The 19,052-nt window shown below is 38.7% G+C and overlaps 2 protein-coding genes across 11 annotated transcripts in view; both read left to right on the forward strand.

Annotated features, from left to right (window-relative positions):
* ASXL3 (ASXL transcriptional regulator 3) overlaps window positions 1–17,157 on the forward strand; it is a 166,835-nt gene extending 149,678 nt beyond the window's left edge. For all 10 annotated transcript variants that reach the window (XM_042463164.1, XM_042463162.1, XM_042463160.1 and 7 more), the window contains 4 exons: window positions 3,970–4,066; window positions 5,112–5,217; window positions 7,343–9,266; window positions 12,624–17,157. In XM_042463164.1, the coding sequence (XP_042319098.1) occupies window positions 3,970–4,066; window positions 5,112–5,217; window positions 7,343–9,266; window positions 12,624–16,292 (5,796 nt within the window). In that variant the 3' untranslated portion in view covers window positions 16,293–17,157. The remainder of the gene's footprint in view (window positions 1–3,969; window positions 4,067–5,111; window positions 5,218–7,342; window positions 9,267–12,623) is intronic.
* SPIDR (scaffold protein involved in DNA repair) overlaps window positions 1–19,052 on the forward strand; it is a 1,328,422-nt gene that overhangs the window by 266,507 nt on the left and 1,042,863 nt on the right. The window lies entirely within an intron of this gene.

A 19,052-nucleotide genomic window follows, 5' to 3' on the forward strand; every position in this document is an offset into this window, starting at 1 on the left:
ATGAAAGCTCACACTGGCAATTTATTTCTTTCAGTTAGTCTCAAAGATGCTACAAGATCTCTCTATGTATTCTTTTGTATGGTGACATAGGAGATGATCACATGAGGGACTGGACAATGATGTCCCTCATGTTCTGTCCCTGCCCCGTCCCATTCTTCCTGCCTGATCATGGAAAGCACTTTCACACTTGACCCACACTTGACCTGGCAGGTAAGCGCAAGTAAGAGAGATTGTGCAAATCACTTTCACACTGCAGGGGGCTAAAAAGTGCTTTCAGCCATCATTTGCAGTCTTTTGTATTAACAGCTTAACCAGTTAATACCACAACGGCTGAAAGAACTTTCAGCTGATGGCTGAAAGTGCTTTTCAGACGGCTGCAGTGTGAAAGTGATTTGCACAGTCACTTTCACTCAGGTCATGGCTGGAATAAGGAAGGGGAAGCAATCCCATCCCTATCCCATCTCCCTTGTGATAATCTCCATAGTATCAGTTCACTTAATGTAAATAGACTCACTTAATGTAATAGTCTGATTGCTTGGTTTCCAAGAGCATTTAGACTACTGAGTGATTACAAATCAATATGAGTACACAAGATAGATTTTTGTCCCTAATGTATTGTCAAGAAGCAGTGTGCTTTCCACTTTAAAAAAAAAAAATGGAGCAGCAGTGCTATAAGAGCTTTTATGCTTAGCTAATACTGAAAGTTAATTTTTATGTATGATGTTTTTATAAATCATTCAGTTAGAGTAATATAATGTAAAGTATTTAAAATGTTGGCTGCCATCCAGAATGTGTCAAAGGGACTCTATTTTGATACGTCAGCTCCCTACCCAGCCTGTTCCACATAGTAAGCTGCTCTTCCACTGAACAGATGGATTTCTTGTTTCTGCTTTTCTGGATCGTGGCCAATATGTTTAAGAAATTGCTCTTTGAGCTGATCTCCTTTTCATTCCTCATGGGACAGTGCCATTATGATTATTTGCACATTTTCTTAGGCACATCCTAGTTATTTTCTCTCCAGTTTCCAAACTGGATGAAGGACTGAGAATGGTTTCCTAGTATGGGACATTTTGTGACTGGTATCCACTTAAAAGATTCAGTCGGATATGCATTGCAGTGAGTTGTGTAGACAGAGGACATCATCATTCAATTGCTTTTAAAGTGGTCATAATTTGGGTCAGAACATGCTCTGTAAGTGGAAGGGCCTGTGTTGATAACTTGACTGAAAGGGTGTCAAGAAGCAAGAACTAGGGAGCAGCCCTGCCTAAGACTTTCCAGCCAACATTGACAATACCGAGTTAGATGTTCTGATTCAGTACACAGCAGTATCATATATACACACTATGTTCATTTGTCCTTGCTTACCTTTTAACTTACAGGGTTTTCCCTATTCATTTTGCTCCCTGAATGGCTTCACTGAGCAAGATGCATCTGAGGAAGTAGACTTAAGTCTACAAAATTTGATGCTACCAACTTATTTCTTTCAGTTAGTTTCAAAGGTGCTAGAAGAACCCGTTGCATACCGATCCAGACTAACACAGCTATATCTTTGCAAATGATTAATATGACTTTCCTGGTCTTTTATCCAGTGAAGAGATTTAGAAGATGTTTAGTCTAGCTATTGATAGATCATAATTTGTGCATCATTTTTCAATCTTCTTTGTGGATCACTGGTTGTGTGTGTATGTCATGCGGAGAGGAGTGTCCTGGACCAGCCATGACACTAGCATTATTATCCTTTAGAACAAGAATGAGAGAATAGAGAATGAACTGACAGGCAGAAAAAGAAGGGCTGTGGTATAAATGACTTAATTTATTATAATAGTCAAATGTGATAGCACAACACCAGTTCTTTTCTTGCCTCATAAACACATGATGAAGGTATACTAGATTAAAGGTCAAACTTTGTAGTGGCCGTGCTTTGGTATGACATGGAGAGCTCACATCTTGTAGGTCTGACAAATTGGCTCCCAGGAGATCTGCCCAAACTGTGAAGCCAAAGAATGATAATTGCTGTACATTATTTTACAGGCTGTTCCCTAATATCCTAATAATACGAATGGTTTTAATTTTTCTGTGATACTATATTTCGAATAAACTGAAAAACCACTTGCTAATACCCAATATTTTCAACATTAATTTTCTTTACTGATGTCTTCCCCTTTTAAATGTCTTCAATATATTATGTAGAATCTTCTTTGCTTCATACTCCTCTAAACATGCAACAGAACTTTTAATACTTTCTATTAAAGATAGAAAATCCATGTTGAATGATGTATTTTTAATTTATTGAGGTAAGCCTTCAGTGTATATTGAGGTAAGCCTTCAGTGATTTGATGTTAAAGCCTTACTGCTGCAAAATACTATAATCAAACCATGTAGAATTTATTGATGCCTGTGTTAATAGTAGAATCACTGCCTATATCAACAAAATCTTTATTTGAGAAATATATCTTCTGCATATCAATTATGCAGAAAGCTTGAACAGTAGCTTTATATGAGAGCAACAGAAGTATTGGATTGAGCCAAGGGGAGGTGGAGCGATAATGGATTTAGATGGTTGAGTTCCTTTTAATGTATTAACCATGTTAAAGAGTCTGATCACCTGTAAAATAAAGTCGGATCCTTTCTGAATATTTGAGGAGGAGGTGTATATCATACTTCCACATTTAACTCATCTGATATAATGTGGGCTTTCGAAACAAAGGAGTTAAATTAAATAGGAAATTAACTGACTTATTTTGTTCACTATCGTTTGACATTTTCATGGTTTATAAAAATAGCCACTGGGCTATGGCAAATGTTTTTCTCCTTTAAATAAAATTTAAAAATAGTTACATAAATGTTTCTGGTGTGGATTCATCATAAAATAATTGCTCGTGTTTGGAAATTGATACTTCCATAGTGCTTAATCAGATAAAAGCAGAATTCCAAACCCAAGAGAATTATAACAATAATAATAATAAAAAGCTTTCAAAAACATTTGTTGTTCTGGCTCATTAAAACGTTGTCTCTGCTGGACAGCATTTCTTGATGCCCATAAAAATTAATAGTGTATTTTAAAAGTGCTTTATTGGCATGTTTCTCCAAATTCTCATTTAGCTTTATTGGTTAATGATGCCATCTCTGTGCCCATGGTCTACTGAAGTAAATATTTACTTCATCACCAAGACTTAAAATTTTTCCTTTCTTGAACTTTTTCATTCTGGATGAAAATACTAAGCCAAAGGTGGGCAAAGTGTAGCCCTCTGTATGTGATCAAACTACAACTCTCATCAGTCTTAACCAGCATAGCCAGTGGTAAAGAATGCTGGAAGTTACCTCTAGAGGACAGCACTTTGCCTCTCCTGGCTGAAAGTATCTGAAACACTTCAATCTCCCTGATATTATAAACCTGAGTAGAAATGATGTAGAATTTAAGTCATGTAAAAGGCCATAGAAGAAAATTATCCATTGAATTTAATTTTATATATCATTTTGTGATTTCCCCCCCCCCCCTTTTCTCTCTCTCTGTACAGTCAGCTCTTAGTATCCACGGATTCTGCGTCCATGGATTCAACCATCCATGGCTTGGAAATATTCAAATACATCTATACATACATATATTTTATCTCTCTTGTATATTGCTTCCAAGGGCCTTAGAGTCCCTGTTCTGGGAAAAGAGCAGGATACAAATATAATAATAATAATAATAATAATAATAATAATAATAATAATAATAGGTTTCACTGTGATAATTAGCAATATATTGTTATAATTAATGTAGGTACACCAATTCTGGATTGAGCCACTTGCATTTAATATGATGACTATAATGAAAATGCTATTTAAATATTAGCAGATTATTCCCTTTTGTTATTCCCACTCTCTATTCTTCCCTCTTCCACATAACTGGAGCTCTATTCTTATGTACTCTTAGTTGACGCATTCTCTGACAGTGTCTTCTGCTACCACTGGCTTATTTTCTAGATGGGAAGTGATGGAGTTTTGCGCCTCAGTAGTTCCGCTTTAAATAATGAATTCTTTGCATATGCAGCACAAGGGTGGAAACAGCGATTGGCAGAAGGTAATTTTCTACTTGTTATTAGATTTAACCAAATAGTGATTTATTTTCTTTCCTGAAGAGATGACTTCTTATATGATTATCAAGAATACTCACACTGACAATACTTTTGTAAAAGCAAATGTAATGTGACAAGACTTTAAAAATTATATACACTAGTTCATCTTCAAATTGATTTGAGCGCTTTTGCTTATTTATACCTGACCCCAGAAGGCCATTTGGTTGGCCTTATTTAAAATCTGAACAAGCATTTTCATCAGTGTCAACTTTAGAAAACTAAATGCATGTGACTAAATCCCACCAATATATCTTAGAAATACTAAATATAATAATATAAATCTAATGGCTTGTCAGTGGTTTCTCTTAAATTTACTTTGCATTGAAATACTTTTTTGGAAGACTGAAGGTGTAATGTAAAGAAAAATAAATTATACCTATCAATATATGTATGAATATAAATATAACAAGTAAGAACGTAACAGCCAAAAAAGGAGCTTTTGAAGCTTCTTATCTACTTTCATGCCTCCATGACACTTGAAGACCTACTCCCCAAGTTAGGTGACCATTTGGAACATCATCCCATAATTCTCAGGGAAATATATTTGAATGATGATGTTTTGGAAAAGATGATGCACGTCCTTAGATACGTACACTGGAGTTTTTGGAATTTGGCCAATCTGTGAAATGTTATAGCATAATCATCCAAACCATTCAAAGATATAGCCGTATTAGTCTGTGGAATCAGTATGTCGAGAGATCTTGTAGCACCTTTGAAACTAATTGAGAGAAAGAAGTTGGCAGCATGAGCTTTTGTAGACTTTAGTCTACTTCTAAGGAAGTAGACTGCAACGTAGGAAAGCTCATGCTGCCAACTTCTTTCTTTCAATTAGTCTCAAAGGTGCTACAAGATCTCTGTACATCCAAGTGATGTTTGTCCAAACTTTTTTCCAGTGGAGTTTCTGCAGAGAATCCTACCCCAAATACAGCTGCACCCTTACCTGAAACTCTTGAAGTCTATATTCAATATTCCACTGCTTCTGTCTTTTAGGTGAATTTACTCCTGAAATGCAATTGCGCATCAGACAAGAAATTGAAAAGGAAAAGAAAACTGAACCCTGGAAAGAGAGGTTCTTTGAAAGGTTTTATGGAGAAAAGTAAGTATCAAAAGTGAAGTTAAAAGAAAAGGATCAGCATAAGATGCACATTAATATATAAAATTTGTCTTTCATATAGAACATTTGCATGGTTTAAATATAAACTGTCTCACTGATAAAGGCAGCAGGTCTAGCAATCTTTTTAGAGGACTTTGTCCAGTCACCTCAAACCCCATTAATTTAGAAATGCCTTCCTGGATCACTATAGCCTTTTCTCTCTCTGCTTTCATATTCACTACTCATTTATCAAATCTTTATCCTGTCTTACTTATGTTAAGTGCAGTTGTATATGCTGGAACAGTTCTATTTCTGTATTGCTATGTAAAATTTTGGGAATAAATGTGGGGAGGGGGGAGCTAGCAGTAGCAATTCTGTTGCATACATTGGATAAAATTATAGCACCATCCCAGCACTTCCCTAATATGCTGCTCTGTTCCAATCATGTTTAAAGTTAGGGGTGGTGTGCAGTTGAAAATATAAAAGGGTTAGGAGAACTGAACCTTTCACCACCCACAGCTTTTCTTATTTTCTCATTGTATTCCTGCTAGCAATAGTTGCCTCTGCTATCAAAGCCCAGTTTCTGGGGTTTGTGGGAGACCTGAAGTGTCAAGAAACCAGAAATCTACTGAAGATGCAAATATTAACATATGCCTCACATTCCTATTGTAATGAGGACATATGTTCTTCTTCCCAACCTGTAATTTTAAATGTGACCAGGACGGACCAGCATTTAAAGGGATTGTCTAATAACTCCCATTCATTTCAGTGATTCTACTCTAATTGGAATTAATATGGGGTTTAGCCTGTGGACCTCCCACAACCATGTCAAATGTATTTTATGCTGCAAAGTTTAAAGAAGACCATGCTTGATTTTTCCAAAAGCCTCAAGTTAGGGGCTCTTCAGACTGGCCAATAAGGCTGGCCTGAGGGCAGAATCAGGGCATCACATCCACATGACACACACCTCCAGTCCACCCCCAGGGTGCCATTACGCCACACGCTGCTACACACAGCACCTGTTGTCTCAGCGCTCCTCTGACACTGTGTCCAGATGACCCAGCACCAAATGAGTGCTGTATAGCCATGGCTATTGCTCCCTGGAAAGGCCAGATTGGGGCTACGGCGTGTGGTTGCTGCAGCCCTGATCCAGCTGAAGAAGAGACAGCTGGAGGCTGCCCCTTCATTACTGTTTGTACAGCCCCTTTTGTTAATGCTAGTTTATTTTCAACGTTTTAAAATAGTTGAAATTGTCTTTCATTCAACAAGTTGAAACAAGCTGCCTTGTTGAAATTAACATGATCCAAGTTAAATTACTTGTTAGTGTTTAAAATAGATGCAGTGTAAAATTAGAGAGTTTGTGCCAGCTTTTCAAAAAGAATGAACCAGTTTACTTATGTCATTCAACCACTTTACTTATGTCAGCATGCAATTTTATAACAATGTTTGGTTGATTTTTCACCAGATCGAAATTTCTGTGCTGTGTTGTTTTGTTTTAATTTTCAGGTTGGGATTCTGGAATACAGTACTATTAATGTAGTGTCTAGATTGTTGCTCAGTATCAATTAAAATTTTAACTCTGTGTTTGGATAGACATGTCTTACAGTCATTATTGCAAAATTAATTAAATAATTTTGTTAATGTTTGCTTTTTTAAAAAATAGTACAGTTGGCCCTTGATATCTGCTAGGGTTTGGTTCCCCCCATGGATACCAAAATCTGTGGATGCTGTACCATTATATATGATGGGGTAGTAAAATGGTGTCCCTTGTATAAAATGGCAAAATTAATGTTTGTTTTCTGGAATTTTAAAAAAATATATTTTCAAGCTGTGGGTGGTTGAATTCATGGGTACACAATTTGTGGATACAGGGGGCCAACTGTATTTTTGTGCATCCAGATTAGAGTGGATTGTTTAATGGGATGAGCTTCCAACTCAGAATTTGGATATCCATGGAAATCTTCTGCTATAGCCAAAATGGCTGCTTCATCTTGCTTCTACATTACTCACTAGGGGTTTTTACTTTTGTATGATATGGTGAAGTTGATTGGGGCTTTTTCTTTCTAAAATACAGGTAGATATTTTAAGTACAATGATTTGGTAATTTAACTCTCTAATTTCTGACTAGGCTGGGCATGTCAATAGATGAGTCTATGAAGCTTACATCTGTCCAGAACAACAACACAGATGAAGATAGTTCACTCTGTGAGTCTTCAGATTTGCCTGGTCCTTCAAGAGAGTCAACTTTTGATGATCATGAAGAGAAAAGCAGCCAGCAACCAATTCTGGCTGAGAGAGATTTCTGTCAGTCACTTTGCAATATGGAGCATATTCCATCCAAGGATCTAATAGCAGAAGCTGAAGACATTTTGATACCAGAAGAATCAGTTATTCAAGAAGAGATTGCTGAGGAGGTTGAAACAAGTATCTGTGAATGTCAAGAGGAGAACCATAAACCAGAACCTGTGAGTTCTGAACAACCAGTCAGCCCAGATGATACAAAGGAAGAAACAGATACTCTACCACTCACAGGGAACTCTGAATCCTGCGTTGTGATGAATGATGTAATGAGTACATTGTCTCATGTTGAAATTAAGGTAGAAGAAAGAGTGGATTATTCCCAGGAAGAAATGTCAGTCATGAATGATCAGCTAGAAAGCAGTTTATCTCCACAGTCTGCTTCATCTACAAACTCTATAAGTAACATGGAAGAAAAAGATCTAGACTCCACAAAAGAGCTAGGTCTTCATGAAAAATATTCCCCTGCCCTCAATGGGTCTTTGTTCACTGGTGGAAGTGTTGCTGTACATATGGAACTGCAAAGTGACCCTGATGAACAATCATCAGAAAATGCTTGCATTTCTGAAACTTCCTTTTCCTCTGAAAGCCCAGAGGAGCCATCTGTCAGTATTGCATCTCCAGGAGGTGACACACAGTCTACTTCAGAAGAACCTTGTACTCCAGTATCTCTGGAAACAGCTTGTTCATCTGATATATCTTGCACTGAAAATCCTGAAGCTGATAGTGAACAAAAACTTATTGATGATCATTTGAATGCATCTTTAATGTCTGAAGTATCTCCTATGCCTGCCTCACCTGTAACCTCCGAAGCATCTCTGATGTCAAATTTACCTCTAACTTCAGAGGCATCACCTGTTTCTAATTTACCTTTACCATCAGAAACATCACCAATGTCTGATTTGCCCTTAACATCTGAAACTTCCTCAGTATCTTCTGTTCTTTTAGCTTCTGAAACATCTCATTCAAATAGTTTACTGTTAGCTTCTGAAGCATCTCCACTTTCTGATTCCCCATTGAGTGAAAGATTTATTCAGCAAAGAAAATCTCCATGTTCATCTGAAGAATCTATGTCATCAGTGAGAGAAGAAACCTTTGCCATTTCTAATGCTTCTCAAGAAGAGAATCTTGAGTCACAAGAGAAGCAGCCCCATGGTGCATCTGAAACTGTGAAAGCTGTCACACCTGATGCTTCAACAGTGGAAGAATCTAGAAACTTTACAAATCAAGCATGTAGGTTGCATACTGAAACAGAAAAACCTTTCATTTCTTCTGCTGCAGAACATTCTTCTCCAGAAGTAATAAAAACCAGAAACCATGGTGTCCAACACAGAACTGAAAAGAAAGGCACAGTCTCTCAGCTGGAAGTATCTGTTCTAACGGAAGCTGGGGCGTGCAAAAATACTGAATCTCTTCCATCTAAATCTCATGATAAGCTATATACCTCATCATCATTGGAAAAGTTCTCAGAAGTGGGTCGAAGTAAGTCTCACAAACTTCAAGGAACTGCACAGATTCGATTTGAAGGTTCCCATTCTTCAAAGTCCTCTGAAACTACAAAATCACCAGAAGTAAGAGGTGAAAACAGGGACTTGGAGATTCCAAAGAGGAAGACTGCTGAACACTATGGTTTTGGAATCTGCAAAGAGAAGCGAGCAAGGATCGAAGATGACCAATCTCATCGTAATACATCAGCAAGTTCATCTGAAAGAGAACCACCACCTAGAGAAGAGCCCAGAGTTCCACCTCTTAAGGTAAACAGTTGCAGGAGGGGAACAATAAAACAAAACCCATGGTATCCAATATCTGAAATATATTGAATGTTTAGCTCATTTAAGAGAAAAGCTCAGGAGAATTAATCCCTTCTTACATCAGTTTCCACTTAAAACTACAACTGGTTTTTGCCAGTAAGTAACTGGCATCTAACAGCTATTTATTGTTACCCACAGAGGGGTGCCAGTTTCATTGGAAGCTGCCAATAGTAAGATTTCCATATAATATGATTAAATGACACACTATTAACTGAATTGGCATACTACCAATATGAAATACTGTATTTTATTAGAAAACAGTTCTAAAGAATATTGATAGAGCTTTCTGAATATTGACTTTGTTGTGTCATTCATTTGTGGACAGGGCGGCCAAGTAATTTACACTACACCCACACTGGAACTTAAACTGTGTATAAGATTCATGTCATATGTTTCTGCCACATTGATTTTGAAAAGGTTTCTTTATTCTTAAACTAACAGAGTCAGTGGACATTATGGAAGAAGTCATGTGTGCAGTTAAGAAAGCCACCGCATGTAGTTAGGGTGTGTTTGGCATTTCCCCCCCTTCATGACCAGAGAGTGTATGCTAAGAGTCAGATATAAATGTTCAAAACTAAATGCATGAACAATACCTGTTTGCTATGTTGACCTATTCTGTGTATCATTTCCTTATCATACAACAATTTGGATCATGAACCACATCATCTATTGCAAATGCTCAGGCTGAAATTGATACTGAAAATATTGCAAATGGTCTCACAGCTAGGGATGTGCACCAAGCACAAGACTGAGGGTATATCCACACTGAAGAATTAAAGCAGTTTGTCACCACTTTAACTGCCATGACCCTGTCCTACAGAATCCTACAATGTATAGTTTGGTAAGGCATTCAAACTCTGACAGATGAACCTGAATACCTCACCAAATGACAAATCCCAGGATTCTGTAGGAATGAGTTATGGCCGTTAAAATGATATCAGACTGCTTTAATTCTGCAGAACCCTGGTTTCAAGATTTGGAAAACAAGAAAAATTAAATATGAAGGTAACCTGATTCAGTTCTGGTCCATGTCTAACTGACAGAGAACTGGTTTTTATCACTTTAATTCAAATGGTTTTTATCTCTTGAATTCTATAACTGGATGAAATGATCAGGCAGAATAGCCCCTGAAGAGCAGATTATATCTCTAAGGGGCAAAACAGACAGTCCCAAAGCAGCGGCTTGATGCCGCCCCTTTCAGTGCTGGATCAGGCCGCAGCAACCTCACGCTGTGGCCCCAGCTGGTCCACTGCTTTGCTGGCTCTAAAAGAAGCAGCAGAATGTTGCTCCTTTTAGAGCCGGCAAAAAGGGCACCCTTGCTGCTGTGGCAGCACTTTCTGGTGCTCCTTTTGGCATGTTTCATCTGAACGCCATGCCAAAGGAGTGCCATGATGCTGCCTGCTGTGTGGTCAGGTGGGTGGTGTGATGCTGGCATGGGGGCAGCGTGGGAGCATGTGTCATCCAAACACCACACCCCGACGCTGCCCCCACACCTGCGCTTCATGCCGGTCTGTTTAACCCCTTAGTTTTCAAGCAAATATCAGTAGGAGTTTCATATTTTAAATTTGTTTTTCCCCTCCTAAAATGGAATTGCCAATAATCTTTATTTTTCTTGACAGAATTGGATGTAATTTACTGAGATTGTTACTTCTTTTGACAGTATCAAGGTTGCCAAGTGTCAGAAGAATAGGTGCAAGTAACTTTATGCAAGAGTAGAGTTATAGTTTGAGAACTTCAAAAAAAAAAAGGTTTTCATGGGTAACTGTTGTGGCAATGATATCTAGAAGAGTAGTGGTTCTAAGTATTAAAAAAGAAAAAAGAGCATTCCCCACAAAAAGGTTAAGAAGGATATCTGGAGAGTTTGGGTAAGAGGTTTTTGTTTTGTTTTTTGGAGGCAGCGACTGATTTTCTTTCTCCAGTTTATCTTTATGATTTTGGGATGGATCTGTATGAACTTGGCATATATCGCAGAAATACCTAGCGAAGCATGTAAAATAACAAAAGGACAATGCAAGAACTGGGCAGCTATGGAAAGAGATATAGTTTTAGTTTTGGGTTTTTTCCCCCTCAGTTTTGACTAGAGTCATACTACAACATGATAGGCATGGATGACAGATGTGGAATATCCAGTTGCAGAATGAGAAGGAAACACCCAGTAGCACCTCACACCAGGTTCCCCCAAACCCCCAAAACATTCTTTTAACGTTCCTGCTCTTAGGATAGAGGACTAGCAAAGAATATTGGACCCTAAATTAGTCCTGAAATTTGTTCTTTCAACATCCTTCCCTAAACTGGGCTTTGAAAACCCTGTTAAAATAATTCACTGTAATTTGAAGTGGAACCTTCCAGTGATAAAACTGTACGCTATTTCTCCCATTCCTATCTCCTCGCCCTGTGTTTTCCATTTATGAAGAGAGTGCAGAGAAATGAATAAGTTTTTCAAGATCCACTGGCTATAGCTCGATGTCCTTTTGAATCCAAGCTGCTAACAGATCTTCTGGAATGTCAAACACAAATTTAGTCCTGTTCAAAGGACTCCTGCTTCAATCCAGAATCAGCCTGATTGGGTCTGAGATTTGGGATTTGCCAAAATCATAAGCACTGCCCTATTTACACTTTATTTAACTGAGACGCAGTGAAACATCACCAGCAAATTAAGAGAAAATACCTTAGGGGTGAAAAATCATTTTTACTCAGACATGGCTTCCAATTTGGAAATTGACTTTCTATGCCACCTACTGTTCTGCGTGTTACCTACACAGAGCCAACATCCCACAGTGAATACACTTCTGCAGTATGCAGTTTGACTGTAGAAACAATCTTCAGTGAGGTTTTTTTCCTACCCTAATACACACAAAGGTCTAGGTGGAATGCTAGACTGATAGCAGTGTTGAAATTTTCTCTCCTTTTCCTTGCAACCCTCTATGCCACTGAAAACCTATTTTAAAAAGTGTTCTGTCAGGAGCAGATTATTAGGGGATATGGTGGTGGGCATTGTAGAGAAGGGGGTTACCCTCACCCACTTCTACATATGGAAGCAGAGCATTGGATTCTGTCTAGGCGTATGCATATATAATAGGACATTGAAGGGCTTCTCTTGACAGGTAACTAGTTTTCTCCTTTAGTGACAGAGTTCATTAATGATGGGAGTTAATTAGTAAAGTGTATATAATAATAATAACTTTGTCCTTTCACTAGATGGTGATTTTCTATTGTCCTGCTGTGGAGTCTTTTATGAGCTATAAAAACAAGAATTGCATGTAAGGATTCTTTAATTTGATTTTTTTCCCCTCTTTTCAGATTCAGCTTTCAAAAATTGGCCCACCTTTTATCATCAAGAGCCAGCCTGTTTCCAAACCAGAACCTAGAGCTTCTCAGAGTACCTCAGTCAGCAGTGGGAGGAACACTGGGGCAAGAACGCTGGCAGATATCAAAGCAAGAGCCCAACAAGCTCGAGCCCAAAGGGAGGCAGCAGCTGCAGCTGCAGTTGCTGCAGCTGCAAGCATCGTGTCTGGCAGTTTAGGGAGCCCCTGTGAAGGAGGAAAAACCAGGACATTGGCACATATCAAGGAGCAGACAAAGGCCAAATTGTTTGCAAAACACCAAGCCAGAGCCCACTTGCTCCAGAATAATAAAGAAACCAAGTCTCAACATGCCACCAAGGAAGGTCCACAAACAGTGGAGATTCCTGCTTCTTCTGAAACAAAAATTGAAGGTTCTACTGGTGTAATTATAGTTAATCCTAACTGCAGGTCTCCTAGCAACAAGTCTGCTCACCTCCGTGAAGCTTCTGCTTTATTGCAGCAGTCACTTAATGCCACTACTTTACCAGAAACTAGTACTGACATCTCTGTTCACAATTCTGATGAAAATATACCTGTGTCTCAGTTGTGTGAGAAAATGCTTTCATCTACCTCTACAGAAAGTAACAGTGTGTCAGTGCTATATAATAAAAATTCAGTACCCATGTCTGTGTGTAGCACTGCTATGTCAGGAGCAATTAAGGAACTTTCCTTTGCAGTTTCTGTTGATAAGTCCTCCGTCTTAATGTCTATTGAAAGTACAGATACAAAGGCATGCAATATAACCATGATGAAATCCATCCATGGGGCTGACACTCCATGCATTGCTCTCCTGCCAAAATCTGTTGAGAACCCCACTGCTCCAGCCACAGTAGATAGTACAGTCTTGACAAATTCCTTAGATGAAAAAAGATTGCCAATGCCAAGCAGCAATGCCAATAATGCCATCTCCAGCCAATATACCACCGTGCCAACTTCAACTATTTCAAGTAATTTGCCAAATCATCTGGTTGGTAGCTCTGTTTTGATTCCTCCAGTGGGATCAACAAATAGATATTCTTCTGATAAGATAGCCATAACTGGATCCAGTGACCCATGCTCTTTGTCAAATACCACCCCAATTAGGGCAACTTTACATTGCAATGAAGCACTTCCAGTACCAGATCCTATCGGCAGGACTTCCATTTCAGTTTTTGCAGGTAATATGATGACAGTAGGTTCTTATGAAAATCCCACCAAAGTGGGTTCTGATGTCATGGAGAGAAATTCTGGAGTGCGAAATCATTTAGATATGTCTGGAAAATCCTCAGGAGGTTACGCACAGACACCTATGAATAGATCTATACCTTGTAAAGTCATTGTTGACCATACAACAACAACTATAAATTCAAACTTGTCACTGAGTATTTCCTCTGAAAACAGCACAAATATGCAGACGAAGCCCATTAGGACAGAAACTGCCTTAAAAAATATAGCATGTCCTCAAGTGTCTGTAATAAGCAGGCCAGAGTTGCTTACTAATGAAAATCTTGAGCATGGTTCTGGCTTCAGTACTGTTCCAACAAAGCAAGATGGCAAACATTTGCAGACAGCATGCACCGGTCTTCGAGAAGTGCCTCTTGTGCCTCAGGATAAACGACTTGAGGATGTTTCTCCTGGCCAAGGTTTTTCGGAACAATTGCGAGGTCCTTTGGCTTTCAAAAGTGAAGTAGAAAATATCTGTGCCAACCCTTATAACTCTAATAGCAGAATCTGCTGGAATGAGGATGAAGCAATGAACACTGACCCGTCTTTCATCGGTCATCATAACCCAAATAAGCATAAGGAATATACTGAGCAAAACTGTTTAAAAAATGTCAAAACAGAGCCTTCAAACTTCGTACATATGAATGAAATGCATTCAAGTAACATTGTGACAAGCATTGCAATGCCTGTTAAGTCAGAAGTTAATGAATCTGACAAATGCTTTAGGATGGACACTGAAGATTTTCCAAGACCTGAAATACCTCTCCAGGCTGCAGCCATCACCACAAATACACAGACTGCACAAGGCTCCAAGACATCTGTTCCAAATTCCATGGAAAACTCTTTGTCACTGACAACAGAAACATTAAAAAAAGTTACAAATATTGGAAGCACAAGCTGTCGTTTGTCATCGGTAGAAGCCAACAATCCTCTTGTGACACAGCTACTGCAAGGCAACCTGCCATTGGAGAAAGTGTTGCCACAGCCCAGGTTAGGAGCCAAGTTAGAAATTAACAGGCTTCCCTTGCCTTTGCAGACTACCTCAGTATGTAAGTCAGCAGCAGCTGAGAGAAATGTAGCTGAAAATCCTTCCAACTCTCCAAACCCAGATGGCAGAGGATTTGCTGCAGGCAGCATAGCCCCACTACAAATCAGAAAACGTGAGAACCATCCCAAAAAGAGAGTGGCCAGAATAGCAGGGGATGTTAAATGTGAGCCTGGGAAACCATCAGTAGATGCTGATGTTAAAGTGGGCCCCTGTATCATCACTTCCAGCATGAATCAACTTGGACATGGTCAGCTGTTTAAGCAAGAATGGCCAAGCAAACATACCATTCAGAGCAGGATTGCCCACAGCCCAGAGATCAAGCAGCAGAAGAGGCCATTGCCTGCGTGCAGTTTCCAACAGAACTTATTCAGTGTGGACAAAAATGGCAGTTTCCACGCAGAAGCCAGCACCTTACATAGACAACATTTCTACCAAATGCCAGTGACTGCCAGAGGTCCCATTCCTACTACAGCAGCTCTGATGCAGGCAAACGTAAAGGCCCCATCTGGCTGCAACACCTTTGCTTTCAGCAGGCACCTAGAACAGAAGGCATTGGGAGAGGTCAGCATGTCCCCAGCTCCTCACCAACTGAGGCTTGCTAGTGTTTTTTCCTCTAATATTCAGATTAAGGAAGGTGATGACATCTCGAGTGCCTCACAGACTCTACAGAGTAAGTCCTTAGTACATCCTCCTCCCCCTCTACCACCACCACCACCACCACCTCCTCCTCCTCTTCCCAATGCAGAAGCTCCATCAGATCACAAGCAACCGGCAGTTCCTATGGAAACCACTAAAAGACTTAGTTGGTCTCAGCCAGCAAGCGTCTGTAGCAATATAAAATCTGAACCTGTTTCTTTTGAGGAAGGTTTAAGCAGCAGCTGTGAGCTGGGCATGAAACAAGCTTCTTACGATCAGAACGAAGTGAAAGAACAGTTGAAAGCCTTTGCGCTGAAAAATGCCGACTTCCCTTCCTATTTACTTTCTGAGCCACAGAAGCCTTTTGCCCAATTAACTGCTCAGAAAATACAGACTCAGCAACAACAGCAGCCGCCGTCTCAGCAGCAGCAGCAGCAGCTCTGTGGAAATTATCCTACGATACACTTTGGTAGCACAAGCTTCAAAAGGGCAGCATCTGCAATTGAAAAATCCATTGGAATGTTAGGAAGTAGTTCAAACACAGCCGCGAGCCTATCTATTCAGAACACTCAGATTCCAGTTCAGAAATTTGCTGACAGCAGCAGTGCAGATGAGCTGGAACTGAAGTGCTCTTGCAGGCTGAAAGCCATGATAGTGTGCAAAGGCTGTGGCGCCTTCTGCCATGATGACTGCATAGGCCCTTCAAAATTATGTGTCGCCTGTTTAGTTGTGCGGTAGAATCTCAACCAGAGATGCAGGATCCCTTATCAGCCACGGACAGCAAAGGAAAGGTGGGACAACTGGAATATATAAGGCTATTTTGTATCCAGATACAAAATATTAATAGGGGAAGCTCTGTTTAGAATTTACAGATTTCTGCTTGCATGGCTCTCCCTAGTAAGAACAACCCCTTTGAATCATGTGCCCAGTTAAAACATGTCAAGCTTTCTTACTGTGTTAAACGTTCAGCAAAATTGCATTTTCATACCTGTTTATGTGCACAAAGTGCAGAACATTCTTTTTACCATTTATAAACACAACATATCTTCCTGTAAACTAAATGCAAAATTCTTAATCTCCAAATCTCTGTGCCTAACAGAGGGCAGAGAAGCAGGGAAGCTCTAGCCAGTGAAGAAAAGGCAATGGGAAAGAATTGTATTCTTTTTGCAATAGTAGACCATAATAGTTATTGTGTTCCTGAAGCCACAGTTGCCATCCATGATTGACTTATAGGCAGCAAAAAGGAAAGAGACATTTTTGACATCCTGATATTGATAATTTTGATCCCTTTATAACAAGTTGTATGAGAGGAGATTTAATTAAGACAGGTGTCAAGGATTACCTGTGATAATTGGAATCTGCATGATTTTAGAAGTTTGGAAGGGGAATAACTACAGCTGTTATAATGTATTTACTCATTTATCTTCCCCAAACTTCACCTACAAATTTCTCCTGAAGGAAGAAATTCAACATATATATGTATATGGACCATAATATATAAGCAACACCCATGTTCTGAGCAGTGATACCATTTCAATACCCTGAAACTAACTCTTTTTTAAAAAAAATCTGGCTTTGTACATCCAAAAAAGCAAAAAAGAAATGTGATTTACAGTCCTTTTAAATATGTTTACAAGTTGATATATTTTAAATTACTTTGTCAGTTTTGCTTATAACCCCCCCCCCTCTCTCTGTGTGTGTGTGTGTGTGTGTGTTGTTAGTGTGTTAGAGCGATTTCACTCTACACGTATTGCATAGGCCGGTTAGAGCAATGAGATTTTTTAAAAAAAATACTGCATCTTTTAACTTTCGATACTGTATTTAATATTGATTTATGTTGATAGTGATATTCCAGACATAATAGCTACCAGGCCTTTAGAGGAGAGCTCTAGAAATTGCCAGCTTCTTTTCGCCAATAAGGAAAATGTTTGGAAAGGGATACAAATGTGGAGCCTGAGAAGAGAAGATACTGGATTATCTAAAAAATGACTCTGCCTCCCCTTTTTGCTAAAGAGTACATCAAATGTAGAGTAGAAGTTACTTGCATGCTGTCATGTGAATTTAACCACCTCAATGAAGTAAACATTAGAGAAATACATAATTCCTACCCACACAGTAGAATCTGACTAACCTAATGCCTGGCAACCCATGAAAAAAAAATAGGCAAATCCTTTCCCTTTCCCCTGAAAGATTTATAATAGCAAGGTGCTGCTCTAAAATCTCCCAATACTAATAATTTATTGTTTGGAATAAACAGTGCTGCATTGACTTTTCTTTTAAATTCCAAAGTGTTGATGTAATGAGGGTGATAAAAATGAACATCAAATTAAAATATACAGTGATGTTCCATATGCGCTTTATCATATTTTGTTACTAAATAATACATTTAGTCCAAGCATTTAGAGAGGTTCTAGTGTTGGTTAATTATGTTTATGTTCATGTAAGACCATATTTAATCTAAAATCTGCAATCCTCTCTCTCTCTCTCTCTCTGCCCCCCTTATTTTAATGGATTAGCATAGAGAGGATTTACATTCCTTTAGCCAAAGGTCTAGTGGGATTCTTGTTTTGTTTTCATGGCAAACAGATGGCTTTGATACTCTAAAGTATGGGAGGACTAGATGATTACGATTGTCTTACCAGAACTGGTCATACAATGGGATATTGTAGATCAAAAGCACTCCTTTTGTAGAAGAAAAAATGACACACAAATTTTCAGCACTTTCAGATGCCCTTGAAGAGATTTCTTTTTTCAAAATACATGTTTGAAAAAATATTTTGTTAATGTTCAAAATGGCAAAACAGAGCTGTTGTTAAATAAGCATGTGCTTGCATATTTAATTGAGTTTAAGAGGATTTTTACATAGAATTTGCTATAATGATTGAACACAGTGGATAAAATCCCATTTCAGTTAAAGCCTACCAACACTGGATTATATTTGATAAACACAAGGTATTTTCTTTATTTAACAAAATGAACACAAGCAACAGGATTTAGCTACAGTAAGGTCTTCTAATTACACTAAGGCGTGATATATGGAAAAACATCATCTTGGTAGTTTCAAAAGCTTACCATAGAAGTCAGGACATAATCTAGTGAAAGTGAAGCACTTATGGCTACAGTCCTACACCTTGTAGTTTGAGAATAAGGCCCCTCAAATTCTCAGAGACTTACTTCTTGATAAAGATGTCCAGGATTGTGATTCAGGTCTTGGGGGCCTGCTTTGTTTTCTCCAGAGGACATCTGTGTTATGGCTAAGAAAATATTAAAAGGAAGTTTTGTCGTACTTTCGTTAAGGTTGGAGTAAGAGCCAAGCTGGAAGTAGTTGTATCAGATAGGCATGGTTTAAAATATGGTTATTCCTTAAACACATTGATGTCTTGTTTTAACAACGAAAGTGGTACGTGGGTAAGGGCCTTAAAATTTCTGTCTTACCCTCTCACAACCTCTCCTACTAAACTCATGTTGTTCAACTTTGGTACTAGGTTTTACATCTAG

This window comes from Sceloporus undulatus, chromosome 4, assembly GCF_019175285.1.
Source record: "Sceloporus undulatus isolate JIND9_A2432 ecotype Alabama chromosome 4, SceUnd_v1.1, whole genome shotgun sequence".
Taxonomy (NCBI): domain Eukaryota; kingdom Metazoa; phylum Chordata; class Lepidosauria; order Squamata; family Phrynosomatidae; genus Sceloporus; species Sceloporus undulatus.